We start from the raw sequence: 15,149 nt of genomic DNA, 5'->3' as shown, positions 1-15,149 counted from the left end.
CACTGCCAGTGACACTCCCCGCTCCCAGGCTGGCTGTGGCAGATGGGTGCCCTGCTGCCTTGTGCTCCCACCACCTCCTTTCCCTACAGGGGCTGCCTGGGCTGCGTGGGGAGCAGGGACCACCTGGCCCTGTGGGTCCCCTGGGACCACCTGGCGTGCCTGTAAGTACCAGCCAACCTGCACCCTAGGGACACATCCTGTCCCACCCTAGGGACACATCCTGTCCCATGCCCTCTCTGGACCCCAGCTGGATCCATCTGGCAGGATCCTGTGCCCAGCTCCCCCTTCCATGCACCTTGAGGCTCCAGTGTGCTCCAGGCACCCCTGGCTGCTGGTGCCCCTGGCTGGTGGAGAGCCTGGATGGGGCTCCCTCACTGCCTTTCTTCTCCTCCCAGGGCAAACCCGGTGAGGATGGCAAACCTGGCCTGAATGGCAAGAATGTGAGTAGGGGAAACAGGGTTTGCTTTGGGGCTCTCCCAGGATGCTGAGGGATAGTGATCCCAGTACAACGTAAGGCAAGGGGAGCATGTGGCAAAGAGCCCCCATGCTCTGAGCCATCCACCAGTTTGTACCCATCCTGAGATAGTTGAGTGGGGCACTGACAGGCAGCCTTTGTTCCCAGGGAGAAGATGGGACACCAGGAGAAGATGGGAGAAAGGTAAGGAGGTGGTCCAGGGGTGGTTCCTGTGTGGTCCCTGTGTGATCCCCACAAGCCCAGTGGCTCCACCCTGCCCGGACCAGGAGCACCATTCTGGGGCACATGGATGGGGCAGCATCCCTCCAACTCCTTTCTGTCCTGGCTAGGGAGACAAAGGTGATGCAGGACTGCCTGGGAGAGAGGTGAGTACTCCCCAAAGAGGAGTGTGTGGTGGGGGTGCTGGGTACATGCCCCCATCAGGCACAGACCTGGTCCCAGACTCTGAGGGTGACACTGCTCTCTCGGCAGGGCCGCAGTGGTGCCAAGGGCGAGCAGGGGGACAGAGGTGTGCCAGGCCCCCTCGGCCCCCCTGGCCTCCCCGGTGTCCCAGGGCAGGTTGGCCCCCCAGGCCAGGTGTGTAATTCTCCACCCCGTGGTGCCACTCAGACCCTGGAGTCCATCCATGGCTCCCTCGGGGCACTGCCCTGTGTCCATGGGGGCTGGGTGCTATTGTGTCACCTCCATGTCTTCTAGGGCTCCCCAGGCCTCCGTGGGGTGGCTGGACCAAAGGTAAGTGTGCTCCTGCCCCCAGTCCCCCAAGGCAAAGGTCTGGGGGGGACCACGTGCCAGAGGGAATAAGCCCCTGGCAGGAGTCCCACCCCCAAGAAAACAGGGCTGGACCCTGGTGCTGCAGTTGGTGCCGAGCAGCCTGACTGCTCCTCTTGATCCCTTTGCTGTGTTTCAGGGGGACCCAGGGGAGCCTGGACTGCGAGGGGAGCCGGTGAGTACCCAGCACCGAGCCTGACAAGCTACGAGCACCCCAGTCACAACCACAGCCCCTGCCCAGGCAGCAAAGTGTTAACTCTGAAACCTTCCAAGGTTGCTGCACCTCTGTACATCTTCTCACTCCCTCTTTTCCTCTAAACCTAGGGGCGACCTGGCAGCCCTGGAGCACGTGGAGACCCTGGGACTACAGTGGTGAGTCCTACCCTGACCTGCTGAGCTGGGACAGCAGCATCAGCCCTGGAGGACAGAGAACCATCCACAGCCTCTGTGGTGGGAACCTACTTTGTTTTTAATGTCTTTTTATTGCAGAACATTGAACGTAGCCTGGAAGCACTTGGCATCAAGGTATGTATCTCCTGACTGTCAGGCTGGGGCTTTTTCCTGCCACATGGCAGCAGGAAGAGGGCATGGGAGGTGGTGGGGAATCCAAGCAATTTAGGATGGGTTGGCAGGACTGTGGGGTGCTGCCACAATTGGGTTCTCCTTATTCCCTGACCGGTGGCTCTCTCCTTGCTCCCAGGTTTCATCCCTGAAGGAGCTCACGGGTGCTTATGACGGGAGCTCAGACTCGTTTCCGCCGGTGGTCGAGCGGCTGCGGGGCCAGAAGGGCAGTCGGGGGGATCCAGGAGAAAGGGGGCCCCCAGGCCGAGAGGTGAGTGGAGCCAGGCTCGATGCCAAGCCCCAGCACTCTGCCCACTCCTGCTTTCTGGGCTGGCTGGGGGTTCAAGCAGCCGGCTCAGCCCTGGGTGCTCGGGGAGGGCTCACAGCCCCGCCTCAGGGCTGGCTCTGGCAAAGCAGCTTTTGTTTTGCAGGGCTCCTTAGGCTTCCCTGGTGAGCGAGGACCCAAAGGTGACAAGGGAGACCCAGGTACCCCCGGCCCCCAGGGCCCCATGGGCCGGGCCGTGGGTGAGCGGGGTCCCGAGGGCCCGCCTGGGCAGCCAGGGGAGCCTGGCAAGCCAGGCATTCCTGGGGTGCCGGGCCGGGCTGGGGAGCTGGGGGAATCCGGGAGGTCCGGCGAGAAGGTGAGTGTGTGTGGAGGTGCGAGGTGAAGCCTGGGGGACCTGGTCTAGGGGCTTGGGGACAGGCCCGTGACAGCCACCACGGTGTTCTCACAGGGCGTGACCGAGGCGAGAAGGGCGACCGAGGAGAGCAGGTGAGCTGGGCTGGGACATGGTGCCCTCCATCCCCTTTTGTGTTGTGCCCCTCTTGAGGGGATGGGGCAGGCAGATGCCCATTTCCATGCCTTCCTGGCCATACCGGGAAGGCTCTGCTCTCCCATGCCCTTTGACACTCAACCTATTTCTCTGCCCTTCGCAGGGAAGGGATGGCTTGCCTGGACCCCCAGGGCCCCCAGGGCCCAAGGTAGGTGATGGCTGCTGCTGGGGACCATCATCAAGGTGCCAGCCTGCCCCTCTGGGGATGGATGACCACATCCAGTCCCTTGTCTTTGCCCCTGAGGGATCCTTCCTGAGGTCCCCTGGGTGCTGGGCCTGACTGTGCCCTCCCGCAGGTGGACGTGGTGGAGGGCAGCCTGATGGGCCTCCCAGGCGAACGCGGCCCCCTCGGACCCAAAGGAGCCAAGGTGTGTGGCTGGTCTGAAAGGTGAAGGCAGCTGAGACAACAGAGCTGGGGCAACATCTTGGGCTGGGGCTGAGGATGGTGGTGGGTAGAGGGGCAGTGAGGGCTGATGGCATCTGTCTTCTTCCCAACACAGGGTGAGCCCGGAGCTGAGGGCGAGCGGGGACCCAAAGGAGACAAGGTCTGAGGTTATAAGTGTCCCATGCCAAAGGGAGCAAAGCCCTGGGTGAGGGCATTGCTGGGCACACCCCTCAGCAGGCCCTGGGAGGCCGTGGGAAGGTGCCTGCCTCTCTTGTGACCCCGTGCCTGTCCCCACTGCAGGGTGAAGGTGGCTTGAGGGGTGATCGAGGGGAGCCTGGCGAGAAGGGCAGGGATGGCAGCCCCGTGAGTACCACACTGCTCCCCTGCCTGGCACTGCCACCGACCTGCCTGGCACTGACCCCATCCCTGTCTCCATCCTTTGCTCCAGGGTCTCCCGGGTGAGAGAGGGCTGGCAGGCCCTGAGGGGAAGCCGGTGAGTGGGGACATGGTGGGGAGATGCAGGCCGGGACTGGGGGAGCTCCTGAGGTCTCACACCAGCCACCACCAGCAAGAGCATTTATGCCTCATTCGCCTCCTTCTCCCCATGCAGTGCCTGGGATTTGGGGGCCTCTTCCTACTCCTGCCCCTCCTAAGTGCCCTGGCTGGGTACCACACACGGGGAATGGGGAGCATGCCTGGGGGGCAGGCAGGGCTGTGTGGAGGTGTTGGGTTTCCCCTTGTGCACTGACTCTGATGTGGTTCTTTGCAGGGCTTGCCAGGCTTTCCTGGTGTGCTGGGACGCCCGGTAGGTGTCTGTGTGTCTCCCTGTGCCCCACCACCTCAGCACACAGCCAGGGGCTCCTGGCTGTGAATGCTTGGTGAAACCCTGGGGGTCACCCTGCTGCTGGGCTGGGTCCTTGGCCCCCTGCATCTTAGCAGGACCTGTCCAGGCTTGCTTACCAGAGCTGCTGGCACTGTCTGGGTCTGCTCTCCCTGGGGACACCCCCTGCTCCCACGGGGGAAAACCCACTTTTGCAGTGATCCTATTTCTTCCACCCTTCAGGGCAATCAGGGAGACCCAGGACCCCCAGGACCCCCGGTAAGGAGCCACCTTGCACCACGTGCAGGGACTGTCATGCAAGGGCGATGTCAGCCAGGGTGGGCATTCCCCCAGGGAGCAGAGGTGGGGTGGCACTGCTGGGACTGAGTGGTCCTGCTGCCCCCTCTCTGTTCTGTGCCTCCAGCAAGCACCACCCCAATAATGTCCCCTTGTCCCCTGCAGGGCAGCGCTGGCCCACCAGGGACCCAGGGCCCAGCTGGTGCCAAGGTAAGGCAGCAGCACTGGCATTTGCATCAGCATTGCCACGTCCAGCCTGGCAGAGGGAAAGGGTGCCTTGCCAGATTTGGGGACGGGAGGGAGAACCACATTTCAGGAAGTTTTGGGCTGGAGGGAGGGACATTTGGCTGGACCCCCTCCTGGATCCAGCTATGAAGGTATGCCTGTGACCAAAGTAGCTGGGTGGTTGGGGTGCTCAGGCTGATGCAGCGTGTTCTTCCCAGGGTGATCCGGGGGAACCTGGCTCCGGCATCCGTGTGAGTACTCATACCCTCCCTGCCAGTACCCACCTGGCTGCCCAAAACCATCCAGCCTCCCCAAAATCAGCCAGTCCCACCCCAGCACACCTTCCCACGGGGGCAGCCAAGGTGCTGGCTGTGCCATCCTCTCTCTGATGTGGCTGTTTCCATTGCAGGGCTTGCCTGGCCCCCAGGGCAATATGGGCCTGCCAGGACCCCTTGGTCCCCCGGGCCCAGGGGTAGGTATTTGCACCCCAAACCCACCCCTTGGCTGTTCCTGGTGCCTGGGATTGATTGATTTCTGCTTGATTTCTGCTCATGTCTTCATTGCAGGGCCCGCCGGGTGTCCCTGGGCTGCCAGGACAAGTGGTGAGTGTGTGGCACCCCCAATCTGGCTGCCACCAATGAGGGTGCTTGGGGCTGCCTGGGGGGCTGTAGGGCCCCCACATCCCACCCCCACTCTCACTGCCTGCAGGGGGAGAGCGGGAAGCCAGGCGTGCCGGGCAGGGACGGTGTGCCAGGGAAGGACGGCGAGGCAGGAATGCCTGGGAAGATGGTACGTTGGTGCTCCATCCCAGGGGGACCCCCACTCAGCTCAGCCTGGCTTGTCTGCAGCTAATGCTGAGGGCTGTGCCACTTGTGTTTACTTGTGCCAGGGCTTACCGGGACCTTCGGGGCCTGCTGGTCCCAAGGGAGAGCCAGGGGATGCTGGAGCCCCAGGGCAGGTGAGTGCAGAGCTGCCCTGGCCAGGATGACGGGAGCATCCCTGTGCAGCCCCGCTCACCTGCCCACTCTGTCCTCTGCCCCAGGCCATCACCGGCCCCCCTGGAGCCAAGGGAGAGAAGGTAAGGAGCCAGGCTGTGGGGGCTGGGCTGGGCAGGGGTCTGCTGGGCCCTGGCATCCACAGTGGGCACATCTGAGTGTCCCCTGCAGGGTGAGCCGGCGCTGCTGGAGGGTGTGCTGCTGGGAGAGCCCGTGAGTCACCCCCACAAACCTTAACACTCCCATTACCCTCATCTCCCCTCACCCACCTTTCCCTAGCATTAATTTATCCCCTCCCACCACCCCTGCCTTTGGAGGGGAGAGCCAGCCCTGTGGCTGCCCTGTCCCCTAACACTGCTGTCCCTGGCAGGGCTCCAAGGGTGACCGAGGCTTGCCAGGCCCCAAGGGTGAGAAGGTGAGTGCTGCCCTGGGGGTCAGTGGGGAGGGGTTGTGTGGTCCTTGGCTTCCTGGCTGCTTGGCCACAGTGTGGGGATCCAGCTGCAGCTGCTCCTCCAGTTCATAATCCCACACATCTGCTTTTTCCTTCTTTTTCCCTGCCAGGGGGAGCCAGGAAAGCTTGGAGAGCCAGGAGATCCTGGGGAAGATGTGAGTAGAAGGCATATTGGGGTGGTGGGTGGATACTGGGGACAGTGGATGCTGGTGGGGGCTGGGATCTGTGCCCCTGCCACCTACTGCCCAGGTCTTCCCTGGGGGCTTGGTGTCTTCACAGGGAGCCAAGGGATCCTCTGGAGCCAAAGGAGAGAAGGTACGTGTCCCCTGCCCCCAGGGGGGTTCCTGGGGGGTGCTCTGGGTGGTATGATGGCCCTGGCACCCCTGTGCCCACCAGCCAGGTGATGTGCCACACACTCTCTGCCACCTTGCAGGGATCGCTGGGCGTTGGTGCACGGGGACCACCAGGACAGGATGGGCCTCCAGGTTTGAAGGTAACCCCTGTCCCCATGTCACTCTGGCTCTGATCATGTCCCTAATGCCCCAGTGGTGCTCTAGCTTAGCTGGCTGAGGGAAAAGCACACTCCTGAGGAACTTCATCTTTTATTTCCCTACTTCAGGGTGATACCGGCTTGCCAGGATTACCAGGACCCCCAGGCTTAGCAGGCCCTGCTGGGATGCCAGGACAGCCAGGCCTGAGAGGGGACAATGGACAGCCTGGCCCTCCAGGTCCCCCAGGAGAGAGGGTAAACACTACAACCAGAACACGGCACCACTGGTCCTGGTGACCCTGGACCCTTGTGCAGTGTCAGTGAGGTCCCTGGAAGCCCCATTGCTTCCCAGCCCCAGCCTCTGCCCAGTCCCTGCTTTCTCCCTGCCAGGGTTTGATCGGCTTTCCAGGCAGGGATGGCACCGCTGGACCACCGGGACCTGTGGGGCCCCCAGGGCCGGCCGTGAGTATGGTGCCACAGCATTCCTGGGGCTGTGGGCTCTGCCCTGCCTTCCCTGCTGCCTCAGACAGGCTGACAGGGACCAGCTGGCACCTCCTGGCCCCCGGGGCAGGCTGTTGCTGGAGTGTGCAGTGAGACTCTCAGAGGTGTTTACAGGGTGTCTGGCATTGCTTTCCTCCCATGGTTTGCTCACCCTTCTTCTTTCTTTTAGGGCATACAAGGGGCCCCTGGCCTGAAGGGTGACAAGGTAGGACCAGGGGCAGCCCTATAGCATGAGAGGTGGGAGGCTGCTTCTCTTGTGGAGTGTCCCTGCAGCCACCTCACCCCTGAGGGTGCTGAGCCCACTCTGGGTGGTGGCACATGGGAACCTCCTGTGTGCCAGGCACCCAGAGAGGTGGTGGGGACTGTGGGGTGTCCCTGGCATGGGAAGTACCCGGCAGGGCTGGGAGGGGCTGTGGGCAGTGAGGATGGGGATGAGTTCTTGCCCTCCTCTGGCAGGGTGCTCCAGGGGCTGGGCTGCCAGGAGCCAGAGGTGAACGTGGTGACCCGGGACCACGGGTAGGTACTGCTACAGTCCCCACCATGTCCCCACAGCCAGGGACATGCTGCCTGGCAGGTCTCTGAGCCAGAGCTGCAGCTGTCCCTGGGGTGGGGTGATGTTGGGGTACCCCAAGCTAAACCCTGTTCTCATATCCCTTCCTTCTTGCAGGGTGAGGATGGGCGCCCAGGGCCAGAAGGGGATCGTGGGCCAGCAGTAAGTACCTCCCTTCCTCAGCTGCACCCTGATCTGGGTGATCCCTTCCTGACCACACCTCCCTTGTCCCCCACAGGGCTTGCCTGGGAACCGCGGGGAGCGTGGGGACAAGGTAAGGGGCTCTGCAGGCTGGGGAGCTGGGGGACAGTGATGCACCTCCAGGTGCTGGTGCCCAGGGAGGTGCTGCCTGCTCCCTGCTGTGCATCGTTGCAACATCTCACCTCATCCTCGCAGGGAGACCTTGGGGCCCCAGGACCCAAAGGAGACAAGGTGAGTCCTTGGGGCGGGGGGCAGTGGGAAGGCAGGGAGCAGCCCTGGCCCCCCTTCTTACCCCCACCCCTCTCTCTGCTTTGGGTGTACAGGGCGATACTGTGGTGGTGGAGGGGCCGCCTGGAGCACGGGGCAGCAAGGGGGAGCCGGTAAGAGCTGTGCCTGTCCTCCCTCTGCCCATCCTTCCTGTCCCTCTGGGAAGAGCTGGAGTTTTTCCCTGCTGGGGGACCCTCCCTTGCAGAGTGTATTGTCCCCTCTCCTTCAGCCGCCCTACAGACCCCCATGTTCCCCCTACAGGCCCCCATGGGAGTCTGTCCTCCCCACCCTGATGTGTGTCTGATCTTCTCCTCATTCCCTGATCCCTTGCTGTGTTTCCTCCTTTGCAGGGAGAGCGTGGCCTGAAGGGCACAGAAGGGGACAAGGGGGACAAGGGGGAGCAAGGCATGCTTGGAGAGAAGGTACAGGGCTGGGGGGAATTGTGCAGGGCTGGGAGCTGCTGGGTTGGGAATCATGGAGGGCTATTGACAGGGCAAGGGACAAGAGGAAGCAGGGCATGACAGCATCCCTGTGCCCTGTGTGCTGGTGCTAGCAGGGACATGGTGCAAGGGTACCTGCCAGACTGGCCTCAGAGGTGACCATGGCTGTGCTGTGGCCATGTGGTAGCTGTGGCTGGAGCTCTCCCTCCTGCCCTGTGCTGATCTGGGTTTCTTTTGCAGGGCACGAGGGGTGAACAAGGAGAGAAGGGCTCCATGGGTTTCCCTGGGGCACGTGGCCCTAGCGGGCAGAAGGTATGGAGCTGGGCAGCCCCTCTGCTGGGGGATGCTGGTGGCACCATCCCCCTGCCTGCCCTGACTGATGCCTTTGCCTTCCCCAGGGAGAGGTTGGAGCGCCAGGAGAGCCTGGAGAGCCGGTGAGGAGTTTGTCTTTGTGGCTCTGCCACCCCTGCAGGGCAGGAGCAGACCCTCATCACGCTGTGTGCTCTCCACAGGGCCAGCCTGGTCGTGATGGCATCCCCGGGGCCCGGGGGGAGAAGGGGGACACGGGACCCCTGGGCATGCGTGGCCTCAAGGTGGGTTGGCTTCTCTGCTTGTCAGTGCTCTCTAGTGCTGGCTTGGCGTGGATCTGACTTCCCATCCTTGCAGGGTGAGCGGGGCATGAAAGGTGCCTGTGGCCTCAATGGGGACAAGGGCGAGAAGGTGAGTGGGTGCCTGCAGGGTGCTGCAGGAGCCTGGATGTTTGTGGAGGCTGTGGCCCTTTGGATCCCCTCCATCAGCCAGCAGGAGCGGGGAGATGGCTGAGGCCAGACTTTGACCCCGTGACAGGGTCATGGTGTCCCCTCCTCTGCCTGTGGCTCTGGGGTGAGCATTGAGGGGTGAAGGACTGAGTGCCCTGCCTCTCTCCTGCCTGCTGTAGGGAGAGCCGGGGATCCCGGGGCGCTCGGGACTGTCAGGGAGGAAAGGAGAGCCGGTAAGCACCTCACTGACACCAGGGTGGGACAGGAGAACGTGGCTGATGCTTGATGGACATCTGCTTTGTCCCCCAGGGAGAGCTGGGTCTGTCAGGACCACCGGGCATTCCTGGAAAGGAAGGGCTCATGGGACCCAAGGTAGGTTAGAGCAGTGCTGGGAAAAAAAGCTGTGCTGGCACTTCATCCCCTCGCTGCCTGCCCCCCACTGTGTGTCCCCTGCTGCCTGTCCCTTCCTCTTTGCAGGGTGACCGGGGATTTGATGGGCAGCAGGGAGCCAAAGGAGACCAGGGGGAGAAAGGAGACCGGGTGAGCAGCTGGAAAGGGATGGGATGCATTGCACCACATTGCTTGTACCAGGACACAGCCTTGGTTGGAAGCACATCAGAGCCTGATGCTCCCAGAAGTGTCATTCAGTGCTGCTCTAAATTATGTCACTAAACAGGACTGACAACAATTCTCTGCTCTTTATAAGGAGGCACCAGTGCTGGTTTTTTGGGGATGCCCAGCTGTGGGGTCAGAGGATGTCCATGGCATCTGCTCTGACAGCCCTGGCCTCACCCTCTGCTCTCCTCCAGGGTGCCCCGGGTGTTATGGGTGGCCCTGGTCCCCGGGGCAGTGACGGTGCTCCTGGCCCCCCTGGGCCCTCAGGGAGCGTTGGCCCAAGAGGTCCTGAGGGCATGCAGGGCCAGAAGGTAAGTCCTCACCACAGGTGACTGGTCCCCTCTGGGGCTGTGAGGGCCCAGTCCCCCTCGCGGGTGAGAGGTGGGTGGCATCTGGAATCATGTCCCAGCTCTGTCCTGCCCTGCCAGCTCACTGGCTTTGGGTTCCTCCCTTGTGTCCCCCTGCCCAGGGGATGGAGTCTGAGGGGAGGAATCTGGAACCCTGCTCATCTGGAATCATGTCCCAGCTCTGTCCTGCCCTGCCAGCTCGCTGCCCAGGGGATGGAGTCTAAGGGGAGGAATCTGGAGCCCTGCTTGTCCTTGTGTCCTTGTGTTGAGCCAGACCTGTCCCCATCCCCACCTGCACTGGCATCCCTGGGGTGCAGGTGTGGGGAAAGCAGCACATCCCTGGTGCTGGAGAGAGCAGAGAGACTCCAGCACCCACCAGCCAGCTTCTGAGCACGTGTCCTTTGCAGGGGGAGAGAGGCCCCCCTGGGCAGTCAGTGCCGGGTGCACGTGGCATACCTGGCATCCCTGGTGAGAGAGGAGAGCAGGTAAGTGTCTGGGTGCCTGGCCCTGCCTGGATGAGCTCCAGCCAGGGCCAGCTTCCCACCTCCTTTCTGCTGTCCCCAGGGCAGTCCTGGCCCCCACGGGCTCCGTGGGGAGAAGGGGGAGCCAGGAATGACGGTAAGGAGCCAGAAGGGAGCCAGCATAGGCTCGTGGCACTCAGGTCACTGGGGTGGGAAGGGGTGTTGGATCCATCCCACTGCCACTGAGGTAGGGGCTGCCCTCACCTGTGGGCTCTGCTAGACCCTGGAGAAAGGGTTATTCTTCCTCTTGAATTGCCCCATCCCCCATTACTACCCTTGCCTCTGCATGTGCCCCGCAGGAGGAGGAGATCCGTGCCTTCGTCAGGCAGGAGATGAGCCAGCACTGTGGTGAGCATCCCCCGCTGCTGCCCTGGGGCTGGGGGTCTGGACCTGCCACCCCTGACCCCACCCTGTCTCTCCCACAGCCTGTGGTGGCCACTTTCCACGGCATCAGGATTCACGTGAGCACTCAGGTTGCAGCTCTTCCTTCCTATCCCCCTGCCCCACACGTGTGCCACAAAAGGAGCCCTGGCACCCAGGTGTGCCACTGGTTTTGGGGAGCTGGAGGTGGCTGGCACCCTCCATGACCCTTCAGTCAGGGTTAGCATCAGTGCAGGACCCTGCACAGGGAGAAGGGAAGGTGTGTGGCAGAAATGATGGCACAGGGATCCCAGGGACAGCTGGCTCAGGATGGTGCCAGTGGGGTCTGGGTGCTGCCAGGGTCTGCCCAGCTGAGGGGATCACAGGAACTGTACCCCATCTATTGGGTGTCAGAATTGGGGCAGGGGTCCTGCAGGGGTCAACAATGCTGGAGGGAAGGGTAGGCTGGAGGAGTGGAATTGGAGGGACAGAGGCAAGGGGTGGGCTGGGATGAGGTGGGTGCTTTCTCTCCAAGGAGGCTGGGGGACTCAGGCCAGGAGCAGCTTCCACTCTGCCCAGGGAGCAGGAAGAATCGTTCGCCAGGAGAACGAGCATGACCAAACAGGTGATGGAGAGTCTGGAGGATCTGTGAGATCTGGTGACATGGGCATGTGTGCCTCCCTGTGCCCTCCCCTGCCCCTGTCCTGCTGGGCTCCAAGTGGGTGCTGTCTCTCTGGGCCTCCCCTGCCCGTGCCTCCTCCAGAAGCCCCCATGGCAGCCCTGGTCTGTGGTGCAGAGAGAGGAGGGGGTATCTCCAGGTCCACCATCCCTGTCCATCTACCCTGTCAGGCTGCAACAGGGTTGGGCAGTGCTGCACTGCTCCACACCTGAAAGGGGTGGTTTTCCCTTGGGAAATAAGGGGAAAGCAGCCCAGACTCCCTTGCCTCTTCCCTGATGCCTGTGTCTCCTTGACAGGGTCCTCCTCCACTCAGCCATTCCTTGCTGGCAGCGCTCACATAGTTCCTGTGCTCAAGTTATCACACACAGAGGAGGATGAGGGTGTGTCATCCCTGTGCTTTTAGTCCTTGTCCCCCTTTTTCTGTGCCCCATGTGTGTGGTGAGGACTGCTCACGTGTGGTGCTGTCTCCCAGGGCAGGACAGGCAGATCATGCTCGACAATGATGACCTCGTGTATGACAGCATGGATGGGGAGGAGGAGGACTACGATGAGGTCCCAGAGATGGACAGCTTGGAGCAGCCCACAGTGGATGGTGAGCTTCCCTGCACTCACCTGGCACTGAGAGCTAAGCTACCGAGGGAAACCATGGAGCTGCCCTGGGTTTCCTGGGGTGGTGTCTTTCCATCCAGCTGAGCAGTGGGTCCCTGTGCCGTCTGTCTGGGGGGATTTGGGGTTTCCTGCCCTCTTGCAGGTACTTGAGAGGGTTGCACCTTCTCTGTCACTGTGCTGCCCACACCATGCAGACCTTGTGCTCTATCCCCCTCACTGAAGCCATCACCAGTGGCGTGCTGGGCTGGTGGGACCTGCTGCCCTGGCAGGTTTCCTGTGCTCTGGTCATGAGCCACAGGATGGATCCCAAAGGCCCCAGGAGATCAGGGAAGCCCCAGTGGCAGCAGCCTTTGGAGAGTCCCTCTATAATCCTTTCAAGGGATGCTGTGGCCATCATGTCCCCACGCCACCTCCCTCCCAACTCTTTGCTGGGAGCTGTCCCGGGAGACAGAGTGGAGTCTCCTGCCCTCAATTCCAGCACTTGGGCAGAGCACAGAAACATCTGCTCCAGCCAAACCCTTCCCATGCTCAGCCTCGCCCTTCTGGGGTTTCCCCTCCTGTGCCAGAGGGTCTGGCAGCCCCTGCCTGCCCTCACCAGCCGCGTTTTCCCCACAGCTGAGCCCTGCCGGCTGCCGCTGGACGAGGGGCACTGCCAGCGCTACACCCTGCGCTGGTACTACAACCAAAGAGTCACCGAGTGCCGGCCCTTCGTCTACAGCGGCTGCCGGGGCAACCCCAACCGCTTCGACAGCAAGGAGGAGTGCGAGCTGCGCTGCGGGCAGCGCCCAGGGCCAGGTGGGCACGCCTGGCACAGCAGCACCTCCGCCTTGTGCCGTGCAACGCAGAGCTGGGGGCACAGTGCTGGTCCCCAGCTCAGCTCTGACTGCGCCTTGCTTCTCTCCGCAGATTCCCGTGGCAGTGCCGGCAGCAAGGTGGGAGGGCAGCCAAAGGTGTAGGTGCAGGCAGTGTCTCGGCAGGCTGGGCTGCCTGGAACTGGGGCCCAGTGCTGCCCTGGCTGGGGCTGGGCTGCCCGTGCTGGCAGCAGCCTGGACCCACCAGCCCCAGCAGGAACCTGGTGCTATTTCTAAACTGTCTTTATGCTGCTCATGGGTTTTTCATTTCATATCAGTTTATTGTCATTAAGGTGAAATTTATGTCAAATGGGAAACTGCCTCCCAGCAAGGCTCTGAACCCCCTGTTCCCACTGGGCTGTTCTCAGTTTGATTTTTAAATTATTTGTTGCCAGCAGAAGGGTTCTTAGCCCTGTTCCCTCTCTCTGGAAGCAGAGGTAGGACTTGGCATAGTTGGGCTCCCTCCCATAATACCCTTGTACTCTTTCCTACCCCCCAATGACCCCCAAACTCCCTCTTTGCTCCCCAGTCTTTGCTGGGAGAGCTGCCCACATCCTTGTGCCAGGCAGTGCCTCCCTGCACAACATCCCTCACCCCCACCCTGCCATGAGCTCCATCTGAATAAATTTCACCTTAACCTCAGCTAGGGCCCAGTTCCCCTTTTGTGGCTGCGATGGTTTGGCAGTGACCTGTGGGGAGACTGGAGGCTCTTGCCATGTGCTACCTTCCAGCTCACACATCTGCCAGCAGCACATCTGGCTTTAATCTGGGGGATCTCACCTGCACCCCCCAGGCCTGCCAGGGAAGCCCTGAGGATGGTGCTATGTTAGAAGCGGTTCCTGCTCGCCAGCCTCTCAAAGGCTTTGTGAAAGTGATGTCACAGCCCCTGCTCCCCCATCCCCAGGGCTGAGTAGGGACGTGCCCTTCACTGCCCCAGAGCCCCAGGGCTGCTGGGTGGGCTTTGTGGCCCCCACACATACTGCTGTTCTCTGTGTATATCCATATACAGCAAATGTCTATGTGTACCAATGCAGGGAGATGTGTATTAAAGCTGTGCTCACAGGGAGATGTCACACTTCTTGGCACGTTGCCGGAGATGCCTGTGGAGTTTGGGGACAGCTCTTGACTCAGGCATGCCCCCTGCCCACCCCAGCTGGGCTGCCCTTTCCAGCTGCCCACTGCTGGCAGCGCTGGCTGGGGTTGCTCACCCCTTCCAGGGAGCCCAGTGCCCCATCCCTGTGCCCAGCACATGCCCAGCTGATGCAAGCCAGGCCATGACCCCCTGTCCAGGGCCTGACGTGTCAGCACGTGGCTCTGTGGAGCTGCATGATGTACTATGTGAATCAGTGCTGCCAGCTAATTTTGGCTTCTGGGTGTGAGTTCCTGGCTGTCCCTGGGAGGAGGAACAGAGCTGGCATTATTTCTGTTCCCTGCTGTCCTGGGGAGGCTGGCACAGGATGGGTCACCCATCGGTTCAGACCACAGGGCTGGGCAGAGTCCCAGTGGTCTGACTCCTGGCCAGCCCATGGGGCTGAGCACCCACAACTCACCTCATGCAGTGCCCACACAGCCTAGGAGCCTTGGGATGCTCCCACACTCCCTAAGGGGAGAACTTTGGAGCAAAACCCTTGTGTATGGGGCCCACCCCACAGCAATGCCTACAGGCTGCTACCCACCTTGGGCAGCTGGGCCACGCTGGACTGGTGCAGGTGCCTGCAAACCAGTGGTGTCCCAGCTGGAATGCATTAAGGTGAGCTGCAAGCCACTGGTGTCCTGCAATCCAGTGGCCAAAGCAGGGAGGTGACATGTCTGTAGATATGTCCTCCATGTGGCCAGGGAAGGGACACAGTGCCGGACTGGTACCAGGAGCTGTCCTTGTGAGGGGCCTTGTGAGGCACAGTGCCCAGAGGTCATGCACATTGCTGGGATCATGGGCAGTTCTCTCCCTCCCTTAAGTGATGACCAAGCCTGACAGGAGCAGGGAGGCCTAATTAGATGGAGAAAAAACATCTTGCAAGTCAAACATGAAACAATTACAACTGAGCTGTCCCAGGTTCCCGGAATCCCCTCCAAATGCAGCTGGTGGAGCTGCAAGGGGGCACCCACCCACCCACATCCTGGGATGATTTCATCTGCCATTAGGCAAAATT

At 61.8% G+C, this 15,149-nt stretch overlaps 1 protein-coding gene across 1 annotated transcript in view; it reads left to right on the top strand.

Moving 5' to 3' along the window:
- The window catches only part of COL7A1 (collagen type VII alpha 1 chain), a 28,105-nt gene extending 14,918 nt beyond the window's left edge, over positions 1 to 13,187 (top strand). The window contains exons 55-105 of the mRNA XM_041425932.1: positions 90 to 161; positions 396 to 440; positions 623 to 658; positions 805 to 840; positions 947 to 1,051; positions 1,172 to 1,207; positions 1,383 to 1,418; positions 1,568 to 1,615; positions 1,733 to 1,768; positions 1,944 to 2,075; positions 2,236 to 2,449; positions 2,539 to 2,576; positions 2,741 to 2,785; positions 2,934 to 3,005; positions 3,138 to 3,182; positions 3,323 to 3,385; positions 3,471 to 3,515; positions 3,792 to 3,827; positions 4,305 to 4,349; positions 4,774 to 4,836; positions 4,931 to 4,966; positions 5,073 to 5,153; positions 5,254 to 5,322; positions 5,407 to 5,442; positions 5,531 to 5,572; positions 5,730 to 5,774; positions 5,921 to 5,965; positions 6,090 to 6,125; positions 6,244 to 6,303; positions 6,971 to 7,006; positions 7,258 to 7,317; positions 7,469 to 7,513; positions 7,590 to 7,625; positions 7,748 to 7,783; positions 7,876 to 7,932; positions 8,170 to 8,241; positions 8,500 to 8,571; positions 8,658 to 8,693; positions 8,772 to 8,852; positions 8,926 to 8,979; positions 9,197 to 9,250; positions 9,327 to 9,389; positions 9,495 to 9,557; positions 9,827 to 9,943; positions 10,387 to 10,464; positions 10,544 to 10,597; positions 10,800 to 10,848; positions 11,836 to 11,919; positions 12,012 to 12,131; positions 12,764 to 12,943; positions 13,055 to 13,187. Of these exons, the coding sequence (XP_041281866.1) occupies positions 90 to 161; positions 396 to 440; positions 623 to 658; positions 805 to 840; positions 947 to 1,051; positions 1,172 to 1,207; positions 1,383 to 1,418; positions 1,568 to 1,615; positions 1,733 to 1,768; positions 1,944 to 2,075; positions 2,236 to 2,449; positions 2,539 to 2,576; positions 2,741 to 2,785; positions 2,934 to 3,005; positions 3,138 to 3,182; positions 3,323 to 3,385; positions 3,471 to 3,515; positions 3,792 to 3,827; positions 4,305 to 4,349; positions 4,774 to 4,836; positions 4,931 to 4,966; positions 5,073 to 5,153; positions 5,254 to 5,322; positions 5,407 to 5,442; positions 5,531 to 5,572; positions 5,730 to 5,774; positions 5,921 to 5,965; positions 6,090 to 6,125; positions 6,244 to 6,303; positions 6,971 to 7,006; positions 7,258 to 7,317; positions 7,469 to 7,513; positions 7,590 to 7,625; positions 7,748 to 7,783; positions 7,876 to 7,932; positions 8,170 to 8,241; positions 8,500 to 8,571; positions 8,658 to 8,693; positions 8,772 to 8,852; positions 8,926 to 8,979; positions 9,197 to 9,250; positions 9,327 to 9,389; positions 9,495 to 9,557; positions 9,827 to 9,943; positions 10,387 to 10,464; positions 10,544 to 10,597; positions 10,800 to 10,848; positions 11,836 to 11,919; positions 12,012 to 12,131; positions 12,764 to 12,943; positions 13,055 to 13,104 (3,195 nt within the window). The 3' untranslated portion in view covers positions 13,105 to 13,187. The remainder of the gene's footprint in view (positions 1 to 89; positions 162 to 395; positions 441 to 622; positions 659 to 804; positions 841 to 946; positions 1,052 to 1,171; positions 1,208 to 1,382; positions 1,419 to 1,567; positions 1,616 to 1,732; positions 1,769 to 1,943; positions 2,076 to 2,235; positions 2,450 to 2,538; positions 2,577 to 2,740; positions 2,786 to 2,933; positions 3,006 to 3,137; positions 3,183 to 3,322; positions 3,386 to 3,470; positions 3,516 to 3,791; positions 3,828 to 4,304; positions 4,350 to 4,773; positions 4,837 to 4,930; positions 4,967 to 5,072; positions 5,154 to 5,253; positions 5,323 to 5,406; positions 5,443 to 5,530; positions 5,573 to 5,729; positions 5,775 to 5,920; positions 5,966 to 6,089; positions 6,126 to 6,243; positions 6,304 to 6,970; positions 7,007 to 7,257; positions 7,318 to 7,468; positions 7,514 to 7,589; positions 7,626 to 7,747; positions 7,784 to 7,875; positions 7,933 to 8,169; positions 8,242 to 8,499; positions 8,572 to 8,657; positions 8,694 to 8,771; positions 8,853 to 8,925; positions 8,980 to 9,196; positions 9,251 to 9,326; positions 9,390 to 9,494; positions 9,558 to 9,826; positions 9,944 to 10,386; positions 10,465 to 10,543; positions 10,598 to 10,799; positions 10,849 to 11,835; positions 11,920 to 12,011; positions 12,132 to 12,763; positions 12,944 to 13,054) is intronic.
- The last annotated feature ends 1,962 nt before the right edge of the window (positions 13,188 to 15,149 follow it).

The sequence above is a fragment of the Onychostruthus taczanowskii genome, unplaced genomic scaffold (genome assembly GCF_017590055.1).
Source record: "Onychostruthus taczanowskii isolate IOZ18803 unplaced genomic scaffold, ASM1759005v1 scaffold9, whole genome shotgun sequence".
Taxonomy (NCBI): Eukaryota; Metazoa; Chordata; class Aves; order Passeriformes; family Passeridae; genus Onychostruthus; species Onychostruthus taczanowskii.
This window is presented reverse-complemented; position numbering and strand designations above follow the sequence as displayed.